This window comes from Zychaea mexicana (assembly GCF_025766255.1).
Source record: "Zychaea mexicana strain RSA 1403 chromosome Unknown BDB00scaffold_54, whole genome shotgun sequence".
NCBI classification, from domain to species: domain Eukaryota; kingdom Fungi; phylum Mucoromycota; class Mucoromycetes; order Mucorales; family Lichtheimiaceae; genus Zychaea; species Zychaea mexicana.
In genome coordinates this window covers 204,057-223,889 of record NW_026516717.1, presented here as the reverse complement: position 1 = coordinate 223,889, position 19,833 = coordinate 204,057, and the positions used below count along the sequence as shown (strand labels likewise).

The 19,833-nt window shown below is 42.9% G+C and overlaps 5 protein-coding genes across 5 annotated transcripts; 3 read left to right on the top strand and 2 right to left on the bottom strand.

Moving 5' to 3' along the window:
* Positions 1-5,066: 5,066 nt before the first annotated feature.
* Positions 5,067-6,696, bottom strand: BDB00DRAFT_977814 (uncharacterized protein). Its single transcript, XM_053129944.1, has 2 exons — positions 6,568-6,696; positions 5,067-6,494 (listed from the first exon to the last, which is right to left on the bottom strand). The coding sequence occupies exons 1-2, from the start codon at positions 6,641-6,643 to the stop codon at positions 5,194-5,196; spliced, it is 1,377 nt and encodes a 458-aa protein (XP_052978072.1). The 5' UTR covers positions 6,644-6,696; the 3' UTR covers positions 5,067-5,193.
* Positions 6,697-7,193: 497 nt separating this feature from the next.
* Positions 7,194-8,881, top strand: BDB00DRAFT_831491 (ATP-NAD kinase-like domain-containing protein). The gene has a single exon (XM_053124126.1). It carries the CDS (start codon positions 7,245-7,247, stop codon positions 8,766-8,768), a length of 1,524 nt encoding a protein of 507 aa, XP_052978071.1. The 5' UTR covers positions 7,194-7,244; the 3' UTR covers positions 8,769-8,881.
* Positions 8,882-8,900: 19 nt separating this feature from the next.
* Positions 8,901-10,036, top strand: BDB00DRAFT_473203 (uncharacterized protein). Its single transcript, XM_053117514.1, has 3 exons — positions 8,901-9,376; positions 9,535-9,891; positions 9,978-10,036. The coding sequence occupies exons 1-2, from the start codon at positions 9,221-9,223 to the stop codon at positions 9,832-9,834; spliced, it is 456 nt and encodes a 151-aa protein (XP_052978070.1). The 5' UTR covers positions 8,901-9,220; the 3' UTR covers positions 9,835-9,891; positions 9,978-10,036.
* Positions 10,037-10,229: 193 nt separating this feature from the next.
* Positions 10,230-12,370, top strand: BDB00DRAFT_473171 (uncharacterized protein). Its single transcript, XM_053117512.1, has 2 exons — positions 10,230-10,779; positions 10,918-12,370. Exons 1-2 carry the CDS (start codon positions 10,525-10,527, stop codon positions 12,265-12,267), a joined length of 1,605 nt encoding a protein of 534 aa, XP_052978069.1. The 5' UTR covers positions 10,230-10,524; the 3' UTR covers positions 12,268-12,370.
* Positions 12,371-12,758: 388 nt separating this feature from the next.
* On the bottom strand, positions 12,759-14,751 carry BDB00DRAFT_473193 (membrane transport protein-domain-containing protein). The gene is made up of 4 exons (XM_053117513.1): positions 14,651-14,751; positions 14,486-14,566; positions 14,084-14,409; positions 12,759-13,974 (listed from the first exon to the last, which is right to left on the bottom strand). The coding sequence occupies exons 1-4, from the start codon at positions 14,681-14,683 to the stop codon at positions 12,852-12,854; spliced, it is 1,563 nt and encodes a 520-aa protein (XP_052978068.1). The 5' UTR covers positions 14,684-14,751; the 3' UTR covers positions 12,759-12,851.
* Between the last annotated feature and the right edge of the window lie 5,082 nt (positions 14,752-19,833).

Below are 19,833 nucleotides of genomic sequence, written 5' to 3'. Positions count from 1 at the left end.
TACTAGATTCTATCTGGCAGCTCGGCCGCAGCAACGCCACTACCTTCGCCTCTCCCGTAAAGGCTGGGTGTAATACATTCGTAATACGCGAAGAAAGTTAAACAATCATTAATGATCCAACGCAAATGCACCCCACCCGTATCCCCTTTTCGCCGACAAAAAAAATATCAGTTTGGGCCTAGCAGAAGCAGCAAGACGAGCAGCGAAGAGCAGACTATTTACGACAATACTGACAAAAACCTTGCGGGTCGTTCATCACAGAGCCCAGCAGTGGTGGCATAAGCATCTCGTGTCCTCGAGGACAATCCAAGCATACAAGCAGCAGCACAACAGCAACAACTAGCAGCGAATAGTGATGATACGATGCAACAGGTGAAAAGACCTCTTCAAAAAGGCATTGCTTATCAATTAATGAAACATCACTGCGCCTGGGCGGTTATACCAGTGTCGGGACTGGTTGAACAACGGAATCGAGCAGCACTAAAACCCGATCACTGAGTCAGGAATCATCCTGGATGCTCGTACTGCAACAACAGCAAGCCGCAGAGTCCTCAAGCATCGGCCAAATCGAAAGCCATACCAGAAAACAAGGGTACTTATGAATTATTCCCATTTTGTCCCCGACTATCATAATTTGATGTAAACTGACGATATCTACTCTAATCTCTGTTATTCACCATTCCTCTTCACGGCCAGCTCGCCATTGAACTTTAAGCTTGCATGATAAGCCTAATGAAAAAAGAATAAGGGAGTAATCGATTGACTTGTATGACACAGGCTCGGATATGATGCACACGGATCAAAGTAAGACGAGCATGCACCATCAATACCATCAATACCACCACTAACCACACCAGCAGCGACAAGATGTCCGCAAGTGTCGACATGCTCAGCCGCTGCCCAATCATCGACACAGTAGAGCTGAAAGTTAGCTTGTCCCAACCACTACTCCTGCCAAACAAGACCGACGAACTACTGCATCATCATCATCAATCACTATGGTACCCTGCGTACCAACTTTCGTGCTACATTTCTGTCCCATTTTTCAGCCGCGTACGAAATCAAGATTATGTTGGAACGATTACCTGCTTTGGAGAAGCTCTTTGGCAGCACTCAAGGAACGCAATGTTGCTCACATTTGAAACTTTCACAAGTTACATCAAATGCTGAGGCAGTTGTTTGACCTTAAGTGCTTCCAAGAAGAGCAAGAAGTTCAGCCCATGGACTGTCATTGTCAGATTTAAAAACCATCACATTCTCTCTAGTTTTTCCATTGCTTGGTGATTAAATAAAGCTCTCAAATGCCTTTGCGCCGATATTTAAAAACATGATGCAGATAAAAGTAGAAGAGTAGTAAGAAAAAGATAAAATCGATACTGTACTAGGACAGAAACGAATAATGCGGGGAGCGGGATGCACGGTTTTACTTTCAATTATCAGCGGCTTATGCGACACCGAGATAGAGACACTAAACGCATGCGATGTACACAAAGTCTCTCATCTACATTATGCGCTCTAGATGCACTGTGAGTGATGGAAAGAACTTGACGATAGTGGAATTTAGTGCCATAAAGAATTGGATATATGCATAGACGAGGTTGCTAGTACCAGTGAAAATAGACAACGTGATCTTATTAAGCAAGAACAAACCGCTGTCAATAAGTATAAAATACGGTATATGAAAGCGTAGTTGTAGCGACTCATGACGGCAAACAAACTCGGTTTGACAGAAACTGGAAAGATTCCGTAATTGCTGCTGTTAGCTCTTTACGTACCATCCTTATTTCTACATCATCAACACAACGTTGTACATACATAATGCGGAAACATCTTTTTACTGTTGAATCCATACATTTTCTATTAGTGTCCAACAAGAAATTGTTATTGTTATGCTACCATACTTTTATTCTAAGGTCGACAATAATCTTGCGTTGATCTATCCTATTCCTCTTTTATACTTTCAAGCTATACATTAACGACTGGACAGATAATTCGGCAACAACGCAACGCAAAGCAACAACAATAACAACAGCAAATATATTTCTAGCAACAAATTCACCAATTCAAAAACAGCGATCTCAGGTTTCTGCACAATATATTTATTGGATTATTACACATAGCATAAGTGTCAAAGGTCGCATACACATGCTGCATCATAATTCATAATACAGTATACATTGGATTTAGTTTCCGGTGGGATAAACTCTGTGACTTGCTGACTTTGCATGCCGATTGGCGGCTGTAGAACCACTGAAAGTCAAGGTGCAATCCTGGCATGCGTATTCTCCTGTTTTGTCTGCCTTCATTGTTTCAAATAATTTGTCACGATAAAAATGTTCTAAAGATATAAAAAAAATTAGCTACGAGGCTTCCGCGCAAAGATTTGAGATTACTTACCTTTCAGTTACTAAAAGAAAGCTGTGAAAGAAAGCGAATTGCTGGGCGGGTCCTTTGCTTTTAACTATTGAGTGAAAGACCAGATCAGATGACTTATAAAACTATGTGAGAGAGATACTCACACCATGTTATACTATTTTGTAATCCTGTGGAGCTAATGGGCTATCATCCCTGGTTACATCTTCCATAAAGTGACTTTTGACCAATGACTGTGCCTTAGGACAGTCATCGTCAGCAGAAAATGACCTGATATAGAGGAACAGATACTACCAGGATGTCATTTGTTTAGCGGGGAGCACTTGGGCTTAGTTGGACGGTGTTACGAGATGACTCTCAGCTTTGATGTCTAGCCAAGTCCGCGCTCTTTGAAGATAAAAAGAATAAAGCAACATGAAAGGATGACAAAGAACTAATTAAATCAGGCAGTCAAATTATCTCTCTGAAGGAGGGGATGACAGAACGATCACCGTACACACAAGCAAATTGCACTCTTCTGGATTGTCCAGAAAGCTTAAACTTTGTGTACTGTTCGTACATTATACTGGAAAATAGCACCCACCTTAAAAGGTTTGTTATGACGTGAGAATTTTACGATCAAAATTGACCTCAAAGGTGCCTATACTGTACCTGACTCAATTTTTTATAGCAAGCGTGTAGCCGGCCGGAGCAGGAAGGCGCACAGCAGCTCATTCCAAGTGGATGCTTGAGTATCCGATACGTTTGGGATACGTTGCCAATTTAAAAAAAAGAGTGATCTGTCATCACTGCAGGCCCAATTTTTTTTTTCAATCCATTATATAATGGTCAATGTAACAGCAACAGTTATACCGAAGTAAAAAATGAAGACTCGGGTATGTGTGTCGTTGTATATAACTGATCAATCATTACGAAAAGAGGTAGCGAGGCAACTTCCGATGCTACAGGGCATTTTTGAAGAGACTTAACATAATGTTCAAGGTGTGGTATAGCAGTAAAGGAACAAGGTTGGACAAAGCATGTCAATCATCAAGGAACGCAATAATTGCTATAATTTCAACCTGCTTTTGATAATAATCTTTCTACACTAAGCTTAGTGTATCCATATAAATGAGCTAAAGTACGGCACAATAAAGCTATATTTACAAGTACTATGCAGCATGATCAGCTTTCACTAGTAGTAAGGCAAATTCTATCTAACAATATCAAGGAAAGAAGAGCAGCCATAGCCTATGTTATTTATACAAGGTTACAGCTGGTGTTTCCTAGCTATGGGAAGAGATCCTTTCTATACGGATGGAGATAAACGGATCACCGTGGCATTTTTCGATCAAACTGTTAATTCTAGTTATTTTCTTATAACTGGCAGAAGATGATATTCTATTTGTAGTGTATGTAATATCTCCAGTGTTTAAAGTTTGTCAGGCACACATAAAGTTTTTGAATCAGGTTTGCATGTCGTAGATATTTTGGTGCTTATAAACAGTAGAAGAGCGGACCGGAGGTAATGATTATGGCCTTTGTCTATATTTTGCATCAGTCCCACTACCATGTCCATGCCGTTGCTAAATTGGCTGATATTCTTTTTTTATTAAAACATATTACTGTATTTATGCCTGTACAAAGGCTGCACCAAAGGATATGTTTAAGGTGAAGATATCTACAGACATATCCGAATATGCCATGAGATGCAACTATCCCTCAAAGCCCAAAATTGCGATAAAAGATACCTCTTTTAGAAGCCTCATCTAAGTTGTACAATTCGATGGTACGTACTGTACATCATCCTAGATCTACAGTAGCGTTGATGGAATATGGCAAAATGCTAAGGCATCAAACTTTCATTGATGAGATAAGATATTCTCCCAACTTACCCATTAGACGGAGACAACTCTTGTCCATGAAGATAACCCAAAGGATTCTGTCGATGAGTGTGCGTACATTACAGTGACCTTGGGTCGTGCTTCTAAACGCAGGAAAAGACACAAATTGCCTTTTTTACATTGCCAGCTGCATAACAACCCGTTTTACATGGCCATAGTACTTCAACCCTTTATAAAGCTTTTCAAACATGCTTTACGTACTGCCCGCATCGTCATTTAATATGTATCATACAGACGTTTTCTTGGACAAAAAAGCAAAATTAAGAAGGCTACGTCATAGCTGCTAACACTACAAAAAAAGCGCTCCTATGGATACCTGTTTTATGCCAACAATGCTGCATCACGGGCAGTAATATGATCCTGTTTCCCCGTGCTAGTTGACACTTGCATGTCGCACTTGTTATTTTTATTGGCGCTCCCATGTGCTATGATCGGCAACATTAAAATTCCTCAGGTCATGATCATGCAGTGTTTTGGCCCACAACTGTTTTTGTGACGTTCTCGCACGAAACTCATTAGGAAACCAGGATCAGGTGCGCCGTTTTGATACATAAACATTGAGAGAAAATCATGCAGAGCCACATTTTTTTATACTTATTTGCGTTACGTCCAAGCTGTGCAGATAACTAAAAAAGATGTGTCGGTTCCTGCTCATGAGCTAAAGCTACTAACTATATCATTCCAGCTATGACGTCGTTGTTGCGCACGGAGAAACGAAAGAAAGAATGTAGAAAATCCATGGACGATACTGATATTGTAACTTTTCATGATTATCAACATATGCAAATGAGAGACTTTATTAATTCGTATGAGAAAATAACATTGTGGTAATATTATTGACAAAGAGTCATTAGCAAAGACGATGGGAAACATTACTATGTACAGCAAAAAAAAGAAGAAGAGAAAAGAGGAGATGAAAGGGAGGTCTGGGACCGACTTATAGTTCAACGCGCTCGGTTGGTAAAGTTTGTTTCCACATTTCCAACAAGTGCTGGATACGACTGATTTGATGTTCGATCTGTGTTGCCGACTGCACTCTTGTTTCTTGTAGATACCGACGAATGGCATACAAGGATGCATCGACATTATGCTTGGCCAACGACTTGCGGTCTTTGATAGTCTTTTCCAAATGGTCATGCAACCATTGAAGCTGTGCTTCCGTATATCCGATCCGCTTGTAAGCCTGTTTCTCCTTCTGCAACCAATACTTTGCAAACGAATCTTTCCAATGCTGAGTCGTATCCTGGACGGCCTGGGTCATTGATTGAGCAGCTGATTCGGCAGATTGAACAGCCAAACCCATAGACCGGGAATGGGCTTGCACGACAGCATAAGACGACGAGGCCTTCAATGCCTCTGGCGTGTGCTCATCATTATACTGTTTATACAACCACTGGAAAAATTCATGATACAGATCACGGATATAGTCATACCAGTCTGAGAACCAGTGCTTGGCTTCCTCTGGCGCATAATCCATGGCAAAGATCTTGTAAGCTTGAACTTCGTCCCGGACCGAATCCATGACACTCTTGACTTGCTCAGGATCGACAAGGTTGCGTTTCAATTCGCGTTCCACGCGACGCCACCAGCGCGAGTCAGCCAATTTGGATGCATCGGGTGTATTGTGGATCGCCCGTTGGACCGTATCCAGACTCTGATCGATTTGTGCTTCGGTCAGCCTCTTGTTATGTTTGAGTCGGCGTTGCAAATGTTGTTTCCAACGATGGAAGCCATCGTCTTGGTCATCGTCATGGTGGTGTCGATGGTATCGGCCACCCAAAAACCGTCGGTACCATGCATCGGCTTCAAATGAGCCCGCAACATCGTTCACGAGCTGTTTCCATTGTGCTTCGGTGACCAGTTTCTTTTCGATCGCCTTGTGTTTCAGCTTGTCGAGCTCGGCAAATACTCGTTCACGTGTCAATTCGCCGCGCAGTTCCAGTCGTCGCAGCGCGTGTTGCAATAATTCCATCAAGCCTTCAATGCTATTTTGTGTGAGCTGGTGCTGTTGCTCGAGCTTGATGCGTAATCCTTTCAGAATTCGATCAATCTTTTCGCCAAACAGATCGACGTTCATGGCTACAGAGTCCCGGTAGTATTTCACCGTCTGTAAAAGGTAGTCGTCGTCGTCGTGTTTGTTCAGTTTGTTGTCTGCAGAAGTGATGACATTGGATATTTCCCTGCGGTATGGGATCTTGTATTTTCGCAGATACGCGAGTGCTTGTTCTCGAGCATCGGCTGGGGGTGGGGGATAATGAATATTACATAGTGAGTGCGAGTTCTTTTTTCTTTCTTTAGATGCAAGCTTTACCATTGACGTCTTGGGCAAATAATGCCACTACTAGGCAAAGAGTAAGAGTACTAAGAATGCTCCAAGCAATCTTCATCTGTTGTAGTCAGAATAAGTGTGGAGAAAGAGCAAAGAAGAAGAAATGAAGAAGCAACACATACACGGTGGGTTTGAAATTGAAAAAAGCTCCAACGGCGAAATAATCACAAATTTCATGCATGCGTTTTGGATTTATCATCCCCATTCTGGTTTCAGACACACGCATGAATGATTTCATAGCGGAGGGAAAATAAAGTCGTAATAACGATAAACAGTTAGTAGTAGTGGCAGTAGTAGTACGATCTGGACCTACTTAAAACTTCTTGTTGTTGTTTAACGCATAACAACCAGTACACACATAGTAGATCTCGGTAAAAACAAATAGCCGCATCCCGATCCGATTTCTATAGCTTTTAAAGATGAGTTATCCACTGCACAACAAACAAAACAAAATGAGGCTCATGTCATGATAAGAAGAAGAAGGATTACTAATCTTTACTTGGAGGATATAGGATGCGATGGATAGGTGTGATGATGAGCCCCATTTTTTGTACTCTCTCTAGTGATGCAAAAGATAAATTTCACAGCAGCAAAGAAAAAGAATCTGGGAACCGTTTCCTTCCCCCCTTGTCCGGCTTTGTCCTTTACTCTTTCTTTCCATGACAACAACAGCAGCAGCAACTCTTTGTGTGTCATTAACAGATTCTTCTGGAGCACTCGTTCAACTACGTGTTGTGGACAACGCATACCTCTACGTAGAGTCTCAAGACACTAAACAACAGTACGAGCTGAAATATATCTATGGCATCGATCGCAACAAGAAAACAACAAAAGGAGAACCCGAGGCAGCAACTATTGTTATCCACTACTGTCATGTTACGGACCCGCAAGAGAAAGGAGAAGGTGGTGGCGAGCAGACAATAACGAACTTTCGCAACGCCGGTATTAGACTCTGGGAACGACGGACGCTCCACTTTCAAGCTACTACTACTGCCGACGACGACACAACCCCCTTTATCAACGAATTCCGCAAACTCATTTACCCCACTACTACTACTACTACTACTACTACTACTACTCGTGGGGACGAGAAATCGACGACGCGTGTTATGGTGATGCTCAATCCAGCTGCAGGAACACGACAGGCCTTGAGGCAGTGGGAAACGATTGTGAGGCCCATGCTGTCGACGGCTGGATTCACCGATTTCCAAGTAACCCATACCCAACCGAATGGCAAGACGCGTGGCCTGGCAGAACAGCTCGGAGTACAAATGCTAAAGGACAAGCAAAAGAGCACGATTGTTCTTTGTATGGGTGGCGATGGCACGACGCATGAAGTGGTGAATGGGCTGTCGGATGCCTTTGACAAACACGTGTGGAAAGAAGAAGAAGAAGAACAAGAAATCCCCACGTTTCGGCTCGGTATCATACCGAGTGGATCCGGCAACGCGTTTTCGCTCAGTTTGAATCTGGAATCGATCGAAAACGGAGTGCTTCAAGTGATCAAAGGACGCACGCAACCACTTCGATTGATTGATGTGTCGTTGGACCCTGAACCAGCAACGGCGGCAAGCAGGAAACAGCGACGGAGGATTCTGGTGGTGATGAGCTGGGGATTTCATGCCCAACTCGTTTCCAAATCCAGATACCTGCAGCCATTTATGGGCAATACGCGGTTCAGTTGGGTAGCCATGTACCTGATGACGTTCTTGCAACAACATCAAGGGGAACTGACCATGAAGGATGCGCAGCGCTACGATGCTACAAGAAAAGCATTTGTCCACGAGGCAGCAGACGTTGTCTTGAAGGATAAGCCGTTCACGTACTTTTTGGTAGGCAAGCAGCACTCGATGGAACGTGGGTTCAAAATCGCGCCATTTGCATCGCCAACGACGGGGGAGATGGACGTGGTGATGATGCGTGGGGTGAGCCGGGAGGAGCTGAAAGCGGCAACGATCAAGGTGCTGGACGGAGGACGACACGTGGAGGAGGATGACGATGATGATGATGATGGTTGCGGTGTGGTGGAGTATTACAAGACGCCGGAGCTGCTGCTGCGGGTGAAGCATGGGTCAGAGCTGTGCTTGGATGGCGAAATTGTGGATTTGGCAGCAGGTGGGGTTGCACACCTCAAGATGATTGGTCCATCCCAAGGGGAACCTGACTTCCAGAGCTTTGTATAACCTTTGGCAATAATAATAATAGATAAAAGACACCTGCCACGTTTTATTCCCACTTTGAGCAATAATTAGCTCAGGCTGCTCTCTATGGCTGGCGCCTGTCATAATAATAAAATAATAACAATAGTAGTTAATCATGAAGAAAAATGTCCGCCCACCCCCACTACGCTTTTTTTAGTAGCTTGGAAATATGAACAGGTGGTTGGGCCCATTGCTTCAAATGGCAGCTTCAGGCGCGCATATCAAACCACCCCTTTTCTATCCCTTTGAACCACCCACCATCCACGCCCGTAGTAGCAACTGCTCGTTTGCTCAACTCTGCTTCTGAGTTCCACAAGACACTTTATTTTACTTCTCTCTCTCTCTCTCTCTCTTCTCCCTCTTTCTCTCTCTTTTTTTTTTTCTTTTCCAACCCACTCTAGTTGTTCTCACCTCTCCCTTCCCTCTCCATTTTGATGACGATCGATCGGACGCGTTCGAGAAGACAACAGCAACAGCGTCCAGCAGAGAAAGAAAAACGAGCCGCAATACCCCAGTCAACGTCGACCGTTCGTTTGCAAGAGACTTCGAGCCGAAAAATGGATTGGGCAGAGCGAACAGCCAAGAAGGAAGTAGGTAAAAACGCAACAGAACAACCATGCCAATTAGATGGGGAGTTGTTTTTCTCCCTTTGTTGATTACATACGTATCGAGAAGAAGAAGAAGAAGAAGAAGATACTGACTGAATATCTTTTATGGTGATAACAACAACAACAACAACAACAAAAAGGCGATTCTTAAGTTACCCGATACTCAAACCCGAGAAATTTTCTCAGTTGCATTATCGGAACGGGCTAAAATTCCGTTCATAAAGCTCCCTGAAGCTGAAAAACCGCAGTCATCTCAAACGACAACACGGAATGCTTCTCCGCGTCGTCATCACAACAATCCCGACAACAATGACAACGGAAGCGACGGACATGTGGAGGACGAGGACGAAGAAGACGAGTCGGACGATACTGACGTTGAAGACGTGGAAGAGCTTTTTCTTGAACTGGCGCAGGAGGTAAGATTATTATCCTTCGACTAGTAGTAGCAGTAGTAGTAGCTGTTGTTGTTGTTGTTGTTACACAAGAACCATACACACGTATTGTGTCGATTAGATTGTGTAGAAGGAAGAAAGAAAGCATAAACAGCTAAGCCCCCTTTCCTTTGCGCAATCACAATACACAGCTGGATAGTGAAGATAAGGTAACGCAGCACACACGGCTGGCACGAGTGGCAAAGGAACAGCATGGTCAAACGGCTCCGCCAAGCACGATTGCACTACCACAGTCTGTGTTTACTTTTCCTTCCAATGATTACTTTTCTCCTGGCGCCCCGTTCCTTGCATCTACAGGGTCTCCGATGACACCACAGCCCGAGAAGAGACGACGAACAAGCGCGATTGGCACTCCAAGTAAGGGACAGGGATCATCATCATCATCATTACCAAGGGGTGGGGGAAATCCAAGGGGGGAAAGAAGAAGAAGAAGAAGAAGAAGAAGAAAAACTCACTTGCACACGATAATGATAATCATTAAAAGCGCCCGAGCCAGATCCACCTACGATCAACGTCCGCATTGCAGGCGGTGATATCATCCAAGATGTCTTTTTGTCTCCTATCGTAGAACGACCACCATCAACACCAACTACGCAACAGCAACAACATCATCATCATCGTGCTAGTTGGCTGGAACAGCATGAAAGTTATCAAACCCGTTCGGATGAAGAACAATTAATGCATGGTGTACATCCTTTTTCGCTTCGACCACCGCCGCATTTGATGCGGTCCCGACGGCAATCTAGAACCGCACAGCAGAATGGGGCAGTGACGTTGGAAGGAGTACGAGCAGCAGCCAATCAGCAGGAACAACAACCATCGTTGTCGTCGGATATTCCAGAAACGCGATCGCAAGCAAGTAGCAAGAACAGTGGCACGAGTGCTGTCAGTCCACGATTCATGGCTTTAAGGAAACTGAGTGAGAGTGGATTTGTAAGTGATTACTCAGGTGGATGATTTTATGTACAGAAGGTGTGTGTGTGTGTGTGTGTGTATCTCAGACGGGGACGGGAAGCAGTGGACGATTAAAAAATTAACCCAGTTATTGCTGTTTATATATATTTATCAAAGATGTCCTCATATGCTAAGCCGCCACCACCTCCTCCTCCTCCACCTACAGCAACCCACTCATCCTCTGAGAACAGTAGTATTGCACCCGACACGACCGACCTGAACTACGCGCTCCATGAACAACGACTCCTGGATCGCATCGATGAAATGATCGAAACGAAATTAAAGAGCAACATTTCGGAAATTCTATGGCGAGCCACAGAGAGTCATCGGGATGCTCGACGGTTTTGGGAAGATCAGCGACGGGACATGTTGGAATTGGGTGCGTCCATCTTACACAAATTGAGCATGAATCAGGAGCAACAACGACAGCAACAACAGGCAGTAAGGCCACAACGACGACGACAACGACAACGACGATATCATCCAGATGGAACTATCATGAGTCCAGAAGACCAAGAAGAAGAAGAAGAGGACGACGACGACGATTTAATCTTTGAAGAAGAAGAATTGGAGAGTTTGCGTAAATTACGGATTGATTTGGAAAATGAAGTGAGCGGGTATCAGCTCAAGGAAATTGCACAGCAGACTGAACTCCAGTCGATCCGACAACGCAATGCCGAGTTGGAAAAACAAGTGGAAATGCATCGTCAGCGAAACAGTGAGCTGGAAACACGATTGGCTGCAACAGCAACAACGACAACAAGCTCGGTGGTAACACAGGATCGTCCGTGCGCACCAACAATAGAGAAAAGCGTTACAGCTGCTGGTGCTGGTGAATCCTCCACTACCACGACTACACCGGATCTATCAGCTACAACATCGGTCGTTTCACGGGATGTGCAAACAGACAACAATAGAATCATTTCGACGGCCACGATGGATTGGGCGGATGTGGTTGCCGAGGATGAATGGGCGAAAAAGTATACCGAGTTGGAGTCAAAATATCAGGTTGCAAACAGCAAAATTGCCGAGTTGAAAAAACAATTGCGTCGTCAATCATCATCCACTACTGCTACTGCTGCTGCTTTGGTAAAACAGCCACGACCTGCATCGTCCATGGCCACTGTTCGTCCTCCGTCGCGTACTACAACAGCATCACCGTTACCTGCTGCTACTACTGCTACTGCTACTGCTACTGCTAATAATAATAATTATAGTAGCAAGCATCGAAAACATAAATCCATGACAGTAGTGGCTCCCCCATCAAACAACACTAAGGAACGTAAAGCAAGCCATCGTCAAAGCTACTTTATGAACGAAGATGGACATCTGACGTTTACTACAGAAATCAATGGTCGACTATCGCAGTATACAGTCAAACTGCCGGGCAAGGAAGACACTAGTAGTAGTGCATCAAGCAAATTGAATCCACTGGCGCAACCATGGAAAACACCAACGACACATTAATATCATTTTACTACTAGAAATGTCCCAACCATAATGACGATGATGCTGATACCCCACACATCCCCCAACATAACCTCACATTCTCTCCAAGAAGAACCACCCTTTCGCTTATTACTACACCTACTTACACAACCCCTCTTCATTTTTATTCATCATGTATAAAAAAAACAACAACTATTCAAAGGAAAAAGAAATCTACATAATGTATGGTATATGAGGTTTTTATTTGTATGATGCTTAGCAGATGGAATGGTGATATAATGTATATATATGTATATGCTTTGGATGCATGGCGTTTACATGGAAGGGTGGAACAGTTTGGGGTTACAGCAACTAAAGCAAGGTTTCTTTTTTTCATGGGTAGGTGTACAGGAGAAGATCCTTTTCTTCTCCTTTAGTGGTAGTATGTACAATAGACGCGCGAAATAGAAAAGTCTAAAACAATACATCATCTGTGTGGGGGAGTTGTTGGGTAGATGGCGGCAAAAGATCGGATGAGTAAAAGAGGGGGTATACTATACGACGCACTATGTGTATATATATAAAAATGGGCGAGAGAGAAAGAGCAAGGAAAATCTATATACTTAGACAAACTTATCCACAATGTTAAGGGCGAGAAAGACAATGAGGGTGAACACAGGCACACAAACAACGCCATAGCTCCAGAACAAGACTCGCAACATTTCGTTTTCAAAGGCACCAGTGACCTGCGAGATCTGCACAAGGTTGATCGCCGTTGGCGTGCATCCCAAAATGATCATCATGACGCTAAACACCGGATCCGAAGCGATACGTGCAGACAATTGATCGACGCCATAGGCCACAAATGTCAGAACAATCGGAATGACCAAAAGGGGCATCAATAGCATTCGCGTAGCAATGGCTGCAAAGACCGGCTTATTATCGACTTGATGCTGCTCGTTATTGTTATCATCATCATCATCATCATCGTCGTCGTGTGATGGAGATTGATAGATATCAGTCAGCTGAGCACCCAGACATACCAAGATCAAGGGCACAGCAGCCTTGCCACACGATTGTATGGCTGAGGTCAAGGATGGATAGAGGAAACTGGATGGATCGAACAGCAGTCGCTTGAAGGGTGGAATCAGACCCACAATTAATGCAAGCGTAGCTGCATATAAAGGGGGCGTCATGTACTTGTTGATGTGTGCTGCTACGGCCACGATCACTTGACGGATACGAGCAATGTACTTGTTGGTCTTGTTTGTAGCTGCTCCTGTGGTATCGGGCGGGACTGCTGCCTCGACATCGCTTGGCAAGGTCGGGAATGAAGATAACAATCGAGTCGATTCATCGGCATGTCGTTGCTTTTGTTGTTGTGGTGTTCCAATAGAATCATTATCGTTGGTCAAATGATCGCCTTGTTGGTGATAATTGCTACCTTCCAATGTGACAGAACTGGTGCGCCGTGTATCCGTGTTTGTTGATGAATTGATTGAGGATGCAGCTGATGATAAAGATGAACAAGATGCTAGTGTTTCTGATGAAAAGTAGTGATGGTTATGCTTGCTGTGATTGGGATTTACAACAGTGCCATATTCGAGCTGTGGAAGATTGTCTCGATTGGAATAGTCGGCCACAGTGGACATATCGTCACTGTCCGAGAGTTGTAGTAGACTATAGCCATACGACCACCGTAACAGGTTTCCAAAGATGGCGTAGAATAACGCATACGAGATGCCTCTATAATAAGAATAGACTTCCAATGAGCATATGTTATCCCCTTTCTCTCTCTCTCTCTATCTCTAAGGTCTTTCCCCCTTTATAATATAATGAAAATCCGAAACTTTACCGTGCAGCGACCGCTTGCTGGGTATCATCTGCATCCCAAAATAAAACCTTGCCGGCTTCGGAGACGGCCAGACTCGAAATGACAGCGATAGGGAGCGAGTTTGTATTTGAAAACATGACGCATGCAAGTACGAATCTGCGATATGCAGCATCAAGGCGTAGCATACGAGCAACGATGTGTGCACAGGCAAATGACAAGCCGGCAAAACAGATGTAAAAGACAGGAATTGGCCAGTAGGCGAGCAGTTGCTCGAAGGATATGACGGATGCAATGTTGGAGAATAATAGGCAAGGGGTGAAGAAGACCATGTTGAGTCGAGACAGCCACTAACAATGATCATGGTGAGTATGCATATAAATTGAAGGATGAACAAAGGGGGGCAAAATGAGGATCTTCATTTACTTTTTGTTTATCGGTTGTAAAATATCCAGTGCGAGTCAGGACAAACCCGAAGAATACAATCACCATCACCTGCAGAATTGACTGAGCGCAACATAAAACCACACAGTTTCCGTGTTAATTGTTGTTGTTGATTATTGTTGTTGCTCGGATGTTTCTGAGTTTTACCTGTATAGCAGCCAGTATTAGATTCAACATCATCTTGTCTGTAGGGTGAAAGAGAGAGAGAAAGAGCAAAGAAAGAAAGGGAGGGGAGTGAAGGAGGGAGGAAAAGTAAAAGCAAAGAGGGAATGCGATATTTTTCTGCGAGATTTTTGATTCGTATAAAAAGCAAATGATGCAATAGGCGTACTTGAATGACAATTTCTGTTGCTGGGACGAATGATTTTTCTCCGATGGGCTTTTGCTGCATTACGTGCGTGTGTGATTGGACTTGGGGGAGGAGGAGGAGGGGGAGGGGTTGAGCGTACAAACTTCCCCAAAATTGACAGATGATGTTTAAAAAGGGGAAAGGGAGCGTTGTTTATGTGTGTGCTATGTAAGAGTAAAAGTGAGCCTGGCTACGTAGCTAGTGTGAGTACTATGTGTTGCTTACTTTTCTACGTTTGCTTTTATTGCTTGTGCTATATGAATCTATGCTGTTTGTGTCGGATGATTACCCGTTCCATCTCGAATCATATGTCAGCTCCCAATAGAATTCTCATCTGCCCCGTCCGCTGGGCTGTCGATCTCAGTTTATCTTCAAGGAAGGGTCCCTTATCTTCTGATATCATTACAAGTGTGTATAACTCTCATTAATTCTCCCTTTTACTGCGCCCCTTTCTTTATATTGCATCCCTAATATCATTGTTAGTCCAACCGACGAGTCTGGGTTAACCAAACAAATATTGTAATTGTCCTGAACCGAATCTTATAAGCAGTTAAATGATAGTGATAGTTAGCAAGAGAGTTGATTTACAGCATCAATGTTGTATATCCCGGCCGGGCCCGGGAACAACAAACATAATCACTAACTACGTCTTTTCGTCTCTCTCATTAACTGCTTTCGTTAGCTAGCGTATAGGACAAGACGAGTTGATGGCATACCATTTACCAGATATTAGAACACCGTTTCAGATACATAACATCCAAGTACCGTCGTCCGTAGAAACGATGAAACAATTTTATGGCTGGGACGCCACAAACCCTACCCTATCACCACCCATGCTAACAACAAAAGAGATCCGAGTAATATTAATCCCATGTTCAACTGATGCTTTAACGTTTTGCACACAGCAAAACACATTGATTATGGCTTGAAGCGGTAATACAGACTTAATGCAAGTAACGTGACCAATTAAACCCCTAGTTCGGTCGGCATGAAAAAAAAAAACTGTCATGTTGCTGCTAAACTACCAGGATGATCGGTTTCATCAAAGCAACAACATCATCATCATCTACATTACATGGGGCGTCATTTTTTCTTGTCTTTTCTAACGCAGACGCATACTGTGGGGTTTGTTTTTGATAAATAGTTTATGCATGCTTTTTGTTGACAGTTTAACCCGAACAACAAACCCTTGTGGCAGTAATAATAAAGTCAGGTACAATAACAACAACAACACCAAGTTCTCGGCTGTTGCTGTTGCTGACATATCTTGTTCAATGGAACGAATGCCCTATTTTGTCTTTTGACATTCTCTTCTTAAATCGCTGTTGTTGTAGTAGATCACACGTTTATTTGATCTTTGAAAAAATCGCGCATCGAGCGAGCAAGCCAAAAAGGTACACCACACGTTTAGTTGCACCCTCTTGAAATAGATATGCAGCCAATGTACAGTAGGATATGTAGGCTCGTGCACCTGCCTGACCATCATCGTCCACACTGCATGCATGCAGTATACATGACTCACGTATCTTTTATACGTTTGTCAGATCTTTTTTCTTTATTCTTTTGTTTATTAACATGCATATACTATATCAGCATAATATTCTGCCTACTTGCATTCCAATGCAGTTCTTCCATCATCATCACAGAAACGCCCATCGTATGTTTTTTTTTTCACACGAGCCCCAAGTTGAAAGTTCTTTTGTCTGTTTTTACCATAAATACTATACCTATCATCATGCCCTACTACACTTCATTATCTAACACTTTCGTTCCTTGATGGAATAGTGTTTATGTTACTTAAAGCCCCATCAAACATCATCATATATTATTCATGGTTTCTCTTATTCTCTCTCTCGTAATCCCCTACCAAACATACTCATGCTTGTATATCAGATTGTGTGATCTGATGCATTATTGTTATTGTCATTGGAAAGATATGGTAAACAGTATAAATACCATTATCTACATGTTAATCGCCAACACATCATCATTATATTTGCCCTTACCAGAAATGACGAACCGCCGTTGATCGAACGCATACAAGCATTCGCTATTTATCTGACAACTATTTAGCTGGTAGGACCGTTGTATAAGTACCATGATGCACAATGATATGCTTCATTCATGTAGTATACAGGAAAACATCATTTGAGCACTTATTGTACATGATGTACTGTACCATCGAAGAAAGTAGCTGTTTGCTGTTATAGAAGCATGTAGACCGTTGATGTTGTCACCTGTTCAGATCATTTATCTCATGCCATAATCAAGTCCCAATATTTTATCTCTTCTTTAAGGAACTCTTCCAGCGATCCTCCTTTTTTTGGCGGGTGATCTGCAATATGTATGGTATTAGGCTGACAGGACTTTTTTTAACATTCACACTACGCTACGAAAAACATAAACAATATGTACAAACCTGCCAAATGGTGATCGCCATCATTGCTGCCAATTCTTTGAGCTTCCATACATGCACATAGTTGTGACGGGTATTCTACTAGTTTATCTAGAGCGTTGAAAAGTTCATTTTCCAGTTTGTATACCGAGTTGTGAACGCTGCTATTTTTCACTATAAAGTTGTTGGCATGGTCAACCTTAAATGAAAAGTCTTGATTTTTCTTCTTGACAGAATTTTTTATAAAAAACTGTGACAAAGGTTGGAGAACATGAGCTGCAGTAGGAGTAGAGTTTTAGCCGACTTATGTTTCCTCGGCACATACCAACCTAAACGCATCCAGAGCAAAATGCATACGCACATGCTTATGACACAACAATGCATCTGCCACTTTCCCTTTCTCTCCTACATATATTTTCCCGATCGACAGAGACACGCTACTAGCTTATAACTTTATGATATCATTTTAAGAAAAAAAGAAATCAAAGTCATCAATCGTTGACCGATGGGAGAGTCCTTCGCGATCAGCGAAGCGACAGCTTCTTTTTTTTTCTTTAGCACACACTATTGAATGACGATGATAATGATACCAGCGATGACGATATCAATAACGATGATGCCCGTTTATCCTACTAATCATCACTGCACTTTTTACTCCGGGTCGGGTGGAATTATCGTAACGATATTTTGCAAGTTGCTTTATGATAGGTCCATGTCAACACACACGCACCTATACACACAGCACAAAAAAGCGTTGAAACGCTTTAATATGCTTGTTGGCGTTTTCAAAATGCTGTGTACTATACATGCGTCGGAGTAGTAGCAGTAGTAGTAGTGACATTAGCAATTCCATTTATACATGGAAAACTCTCTCTCTCTTTAAACCCTTTGCAAAAAGCAGACCAGCCTTCGATATATGGGGGCAATAATGTAATTCCCCGTATACTTGACTATTCTATCTTCCTCACGCGACAAGAAAAAAGTCTCTTTGGAGTACTACCAGCAAATCGTCATTTAGCTTTATAAATATATTGGTGTGGTGCGGTCAGGAATTACACGAAATTGGATTCGGGTGCGACACGACAACCAAGCAGCAGCAGGACGACAGGGAACTTTACTAGATCTTCCTCTCGCTATCATTTAAACCCCATTGCATCGCAGAGCAGGACTTGATCGAGTGTGCATGCGGTATCTGAATCATGAATCATCTTTTCTTTCCACCATTCCGATATCGTGTCGTCAACATTACCAAAGGAAAACGATCAATCGTGCTTTTCTCGCTTTTTTTTTTATTAAACACAAAGGCGTTACTTGAGGATTCCAACGAAGCCGGTCAGAAAACGCAAGTTTGACGAATACGCTTTCTGGTCCGATCGATCTGAACCAAGCGATTCGCTGCATGTCAAAAAAAGGTGGGGTTGTAACGTACGATCACTGATGCTTGAACATTGACGACTGAAACGGCTGCTGCAAAACTTGCCATCGTGCTTTTCGTTTTCCTTTGGGTAAATTTATCTTTGAACCGAAATATGCTGTATTTCCAGGTGACAACGCGTACGTTTCCTGTCCCCCCCCCCACTTCGTGCCAAACCCTATAAAGCCCAGTCTATCAAAAAGTATCATTCCTATACTGCATCCTATACCTCAACTTAAAATATTGGGCAATCAACTAACCATCCCTCTTCCTTTTTAAGCTTATGAAGCCATTTGTCTCGTTAACAACGATTGACAATCTTACTCAGCGACATCATCACTACTGATACCATAGCCTCCAGCATCAGTCGTACCTCTATGTCGATCAGGTGGAAAAGAAAGGATACTTATCCAGAAGTCAGAGACAAAGGGGTAACGAAGAAGGATGTGCTCAAACAGGGCGAACGCCCTCCAGACAGGGTGGTATCCTAAATTAGTAGAAGTTTATTCGCGTTCAAAGGAGGGCGACCGCGTATTGTGCAGCCATCTGGGCTCATTTGATAGTACAAGTGGACGAGATATTATGATTATAACTGAAAGTCTACCATCATTCTATTAAAAGAATATGTGAAAAGAAGCATACTTGGTCATATTCTAAAGTCCCACTAAATGTAAACTCGAGACGGAAGCTTATCTTATCGACAACAGTACTTTACATGCAAAGTATTTATTACAGGACAAAAATATAATTGCTACAACTACATATTTCGCTATCAAAAAGCATAGCTCTCTTGGATGACAGATGTTTATTGATTACTTTTCTTAATGGGCTCGACGCGGCTACCTGCAGCAGCAGGCTGAGCATTTGACTTGGATTCTTGGTTTTGACTCGTCTGAGCATTTTCAGCATGAGATTGGATGCGGGACGCATCTCGTTGACTCATGGTGCTGCTCGGGGGGTCTTGACGCTCTTCTTGGAAATAAGACTAGTTTTCAAATCGTCCGCCAAAACGTATTAGAAGCAGGAGAAATTTACGTGGCACCCTAACAGTGCGTGTTTACATTGTACAACATTTACCTTTTTATCCATTTTTTGTTTTTATGTGAAAAGAAGTGGATACAAATATATGATTTCAGATTTATACACTTTGTCAAAGGGATATGTAGGTACCG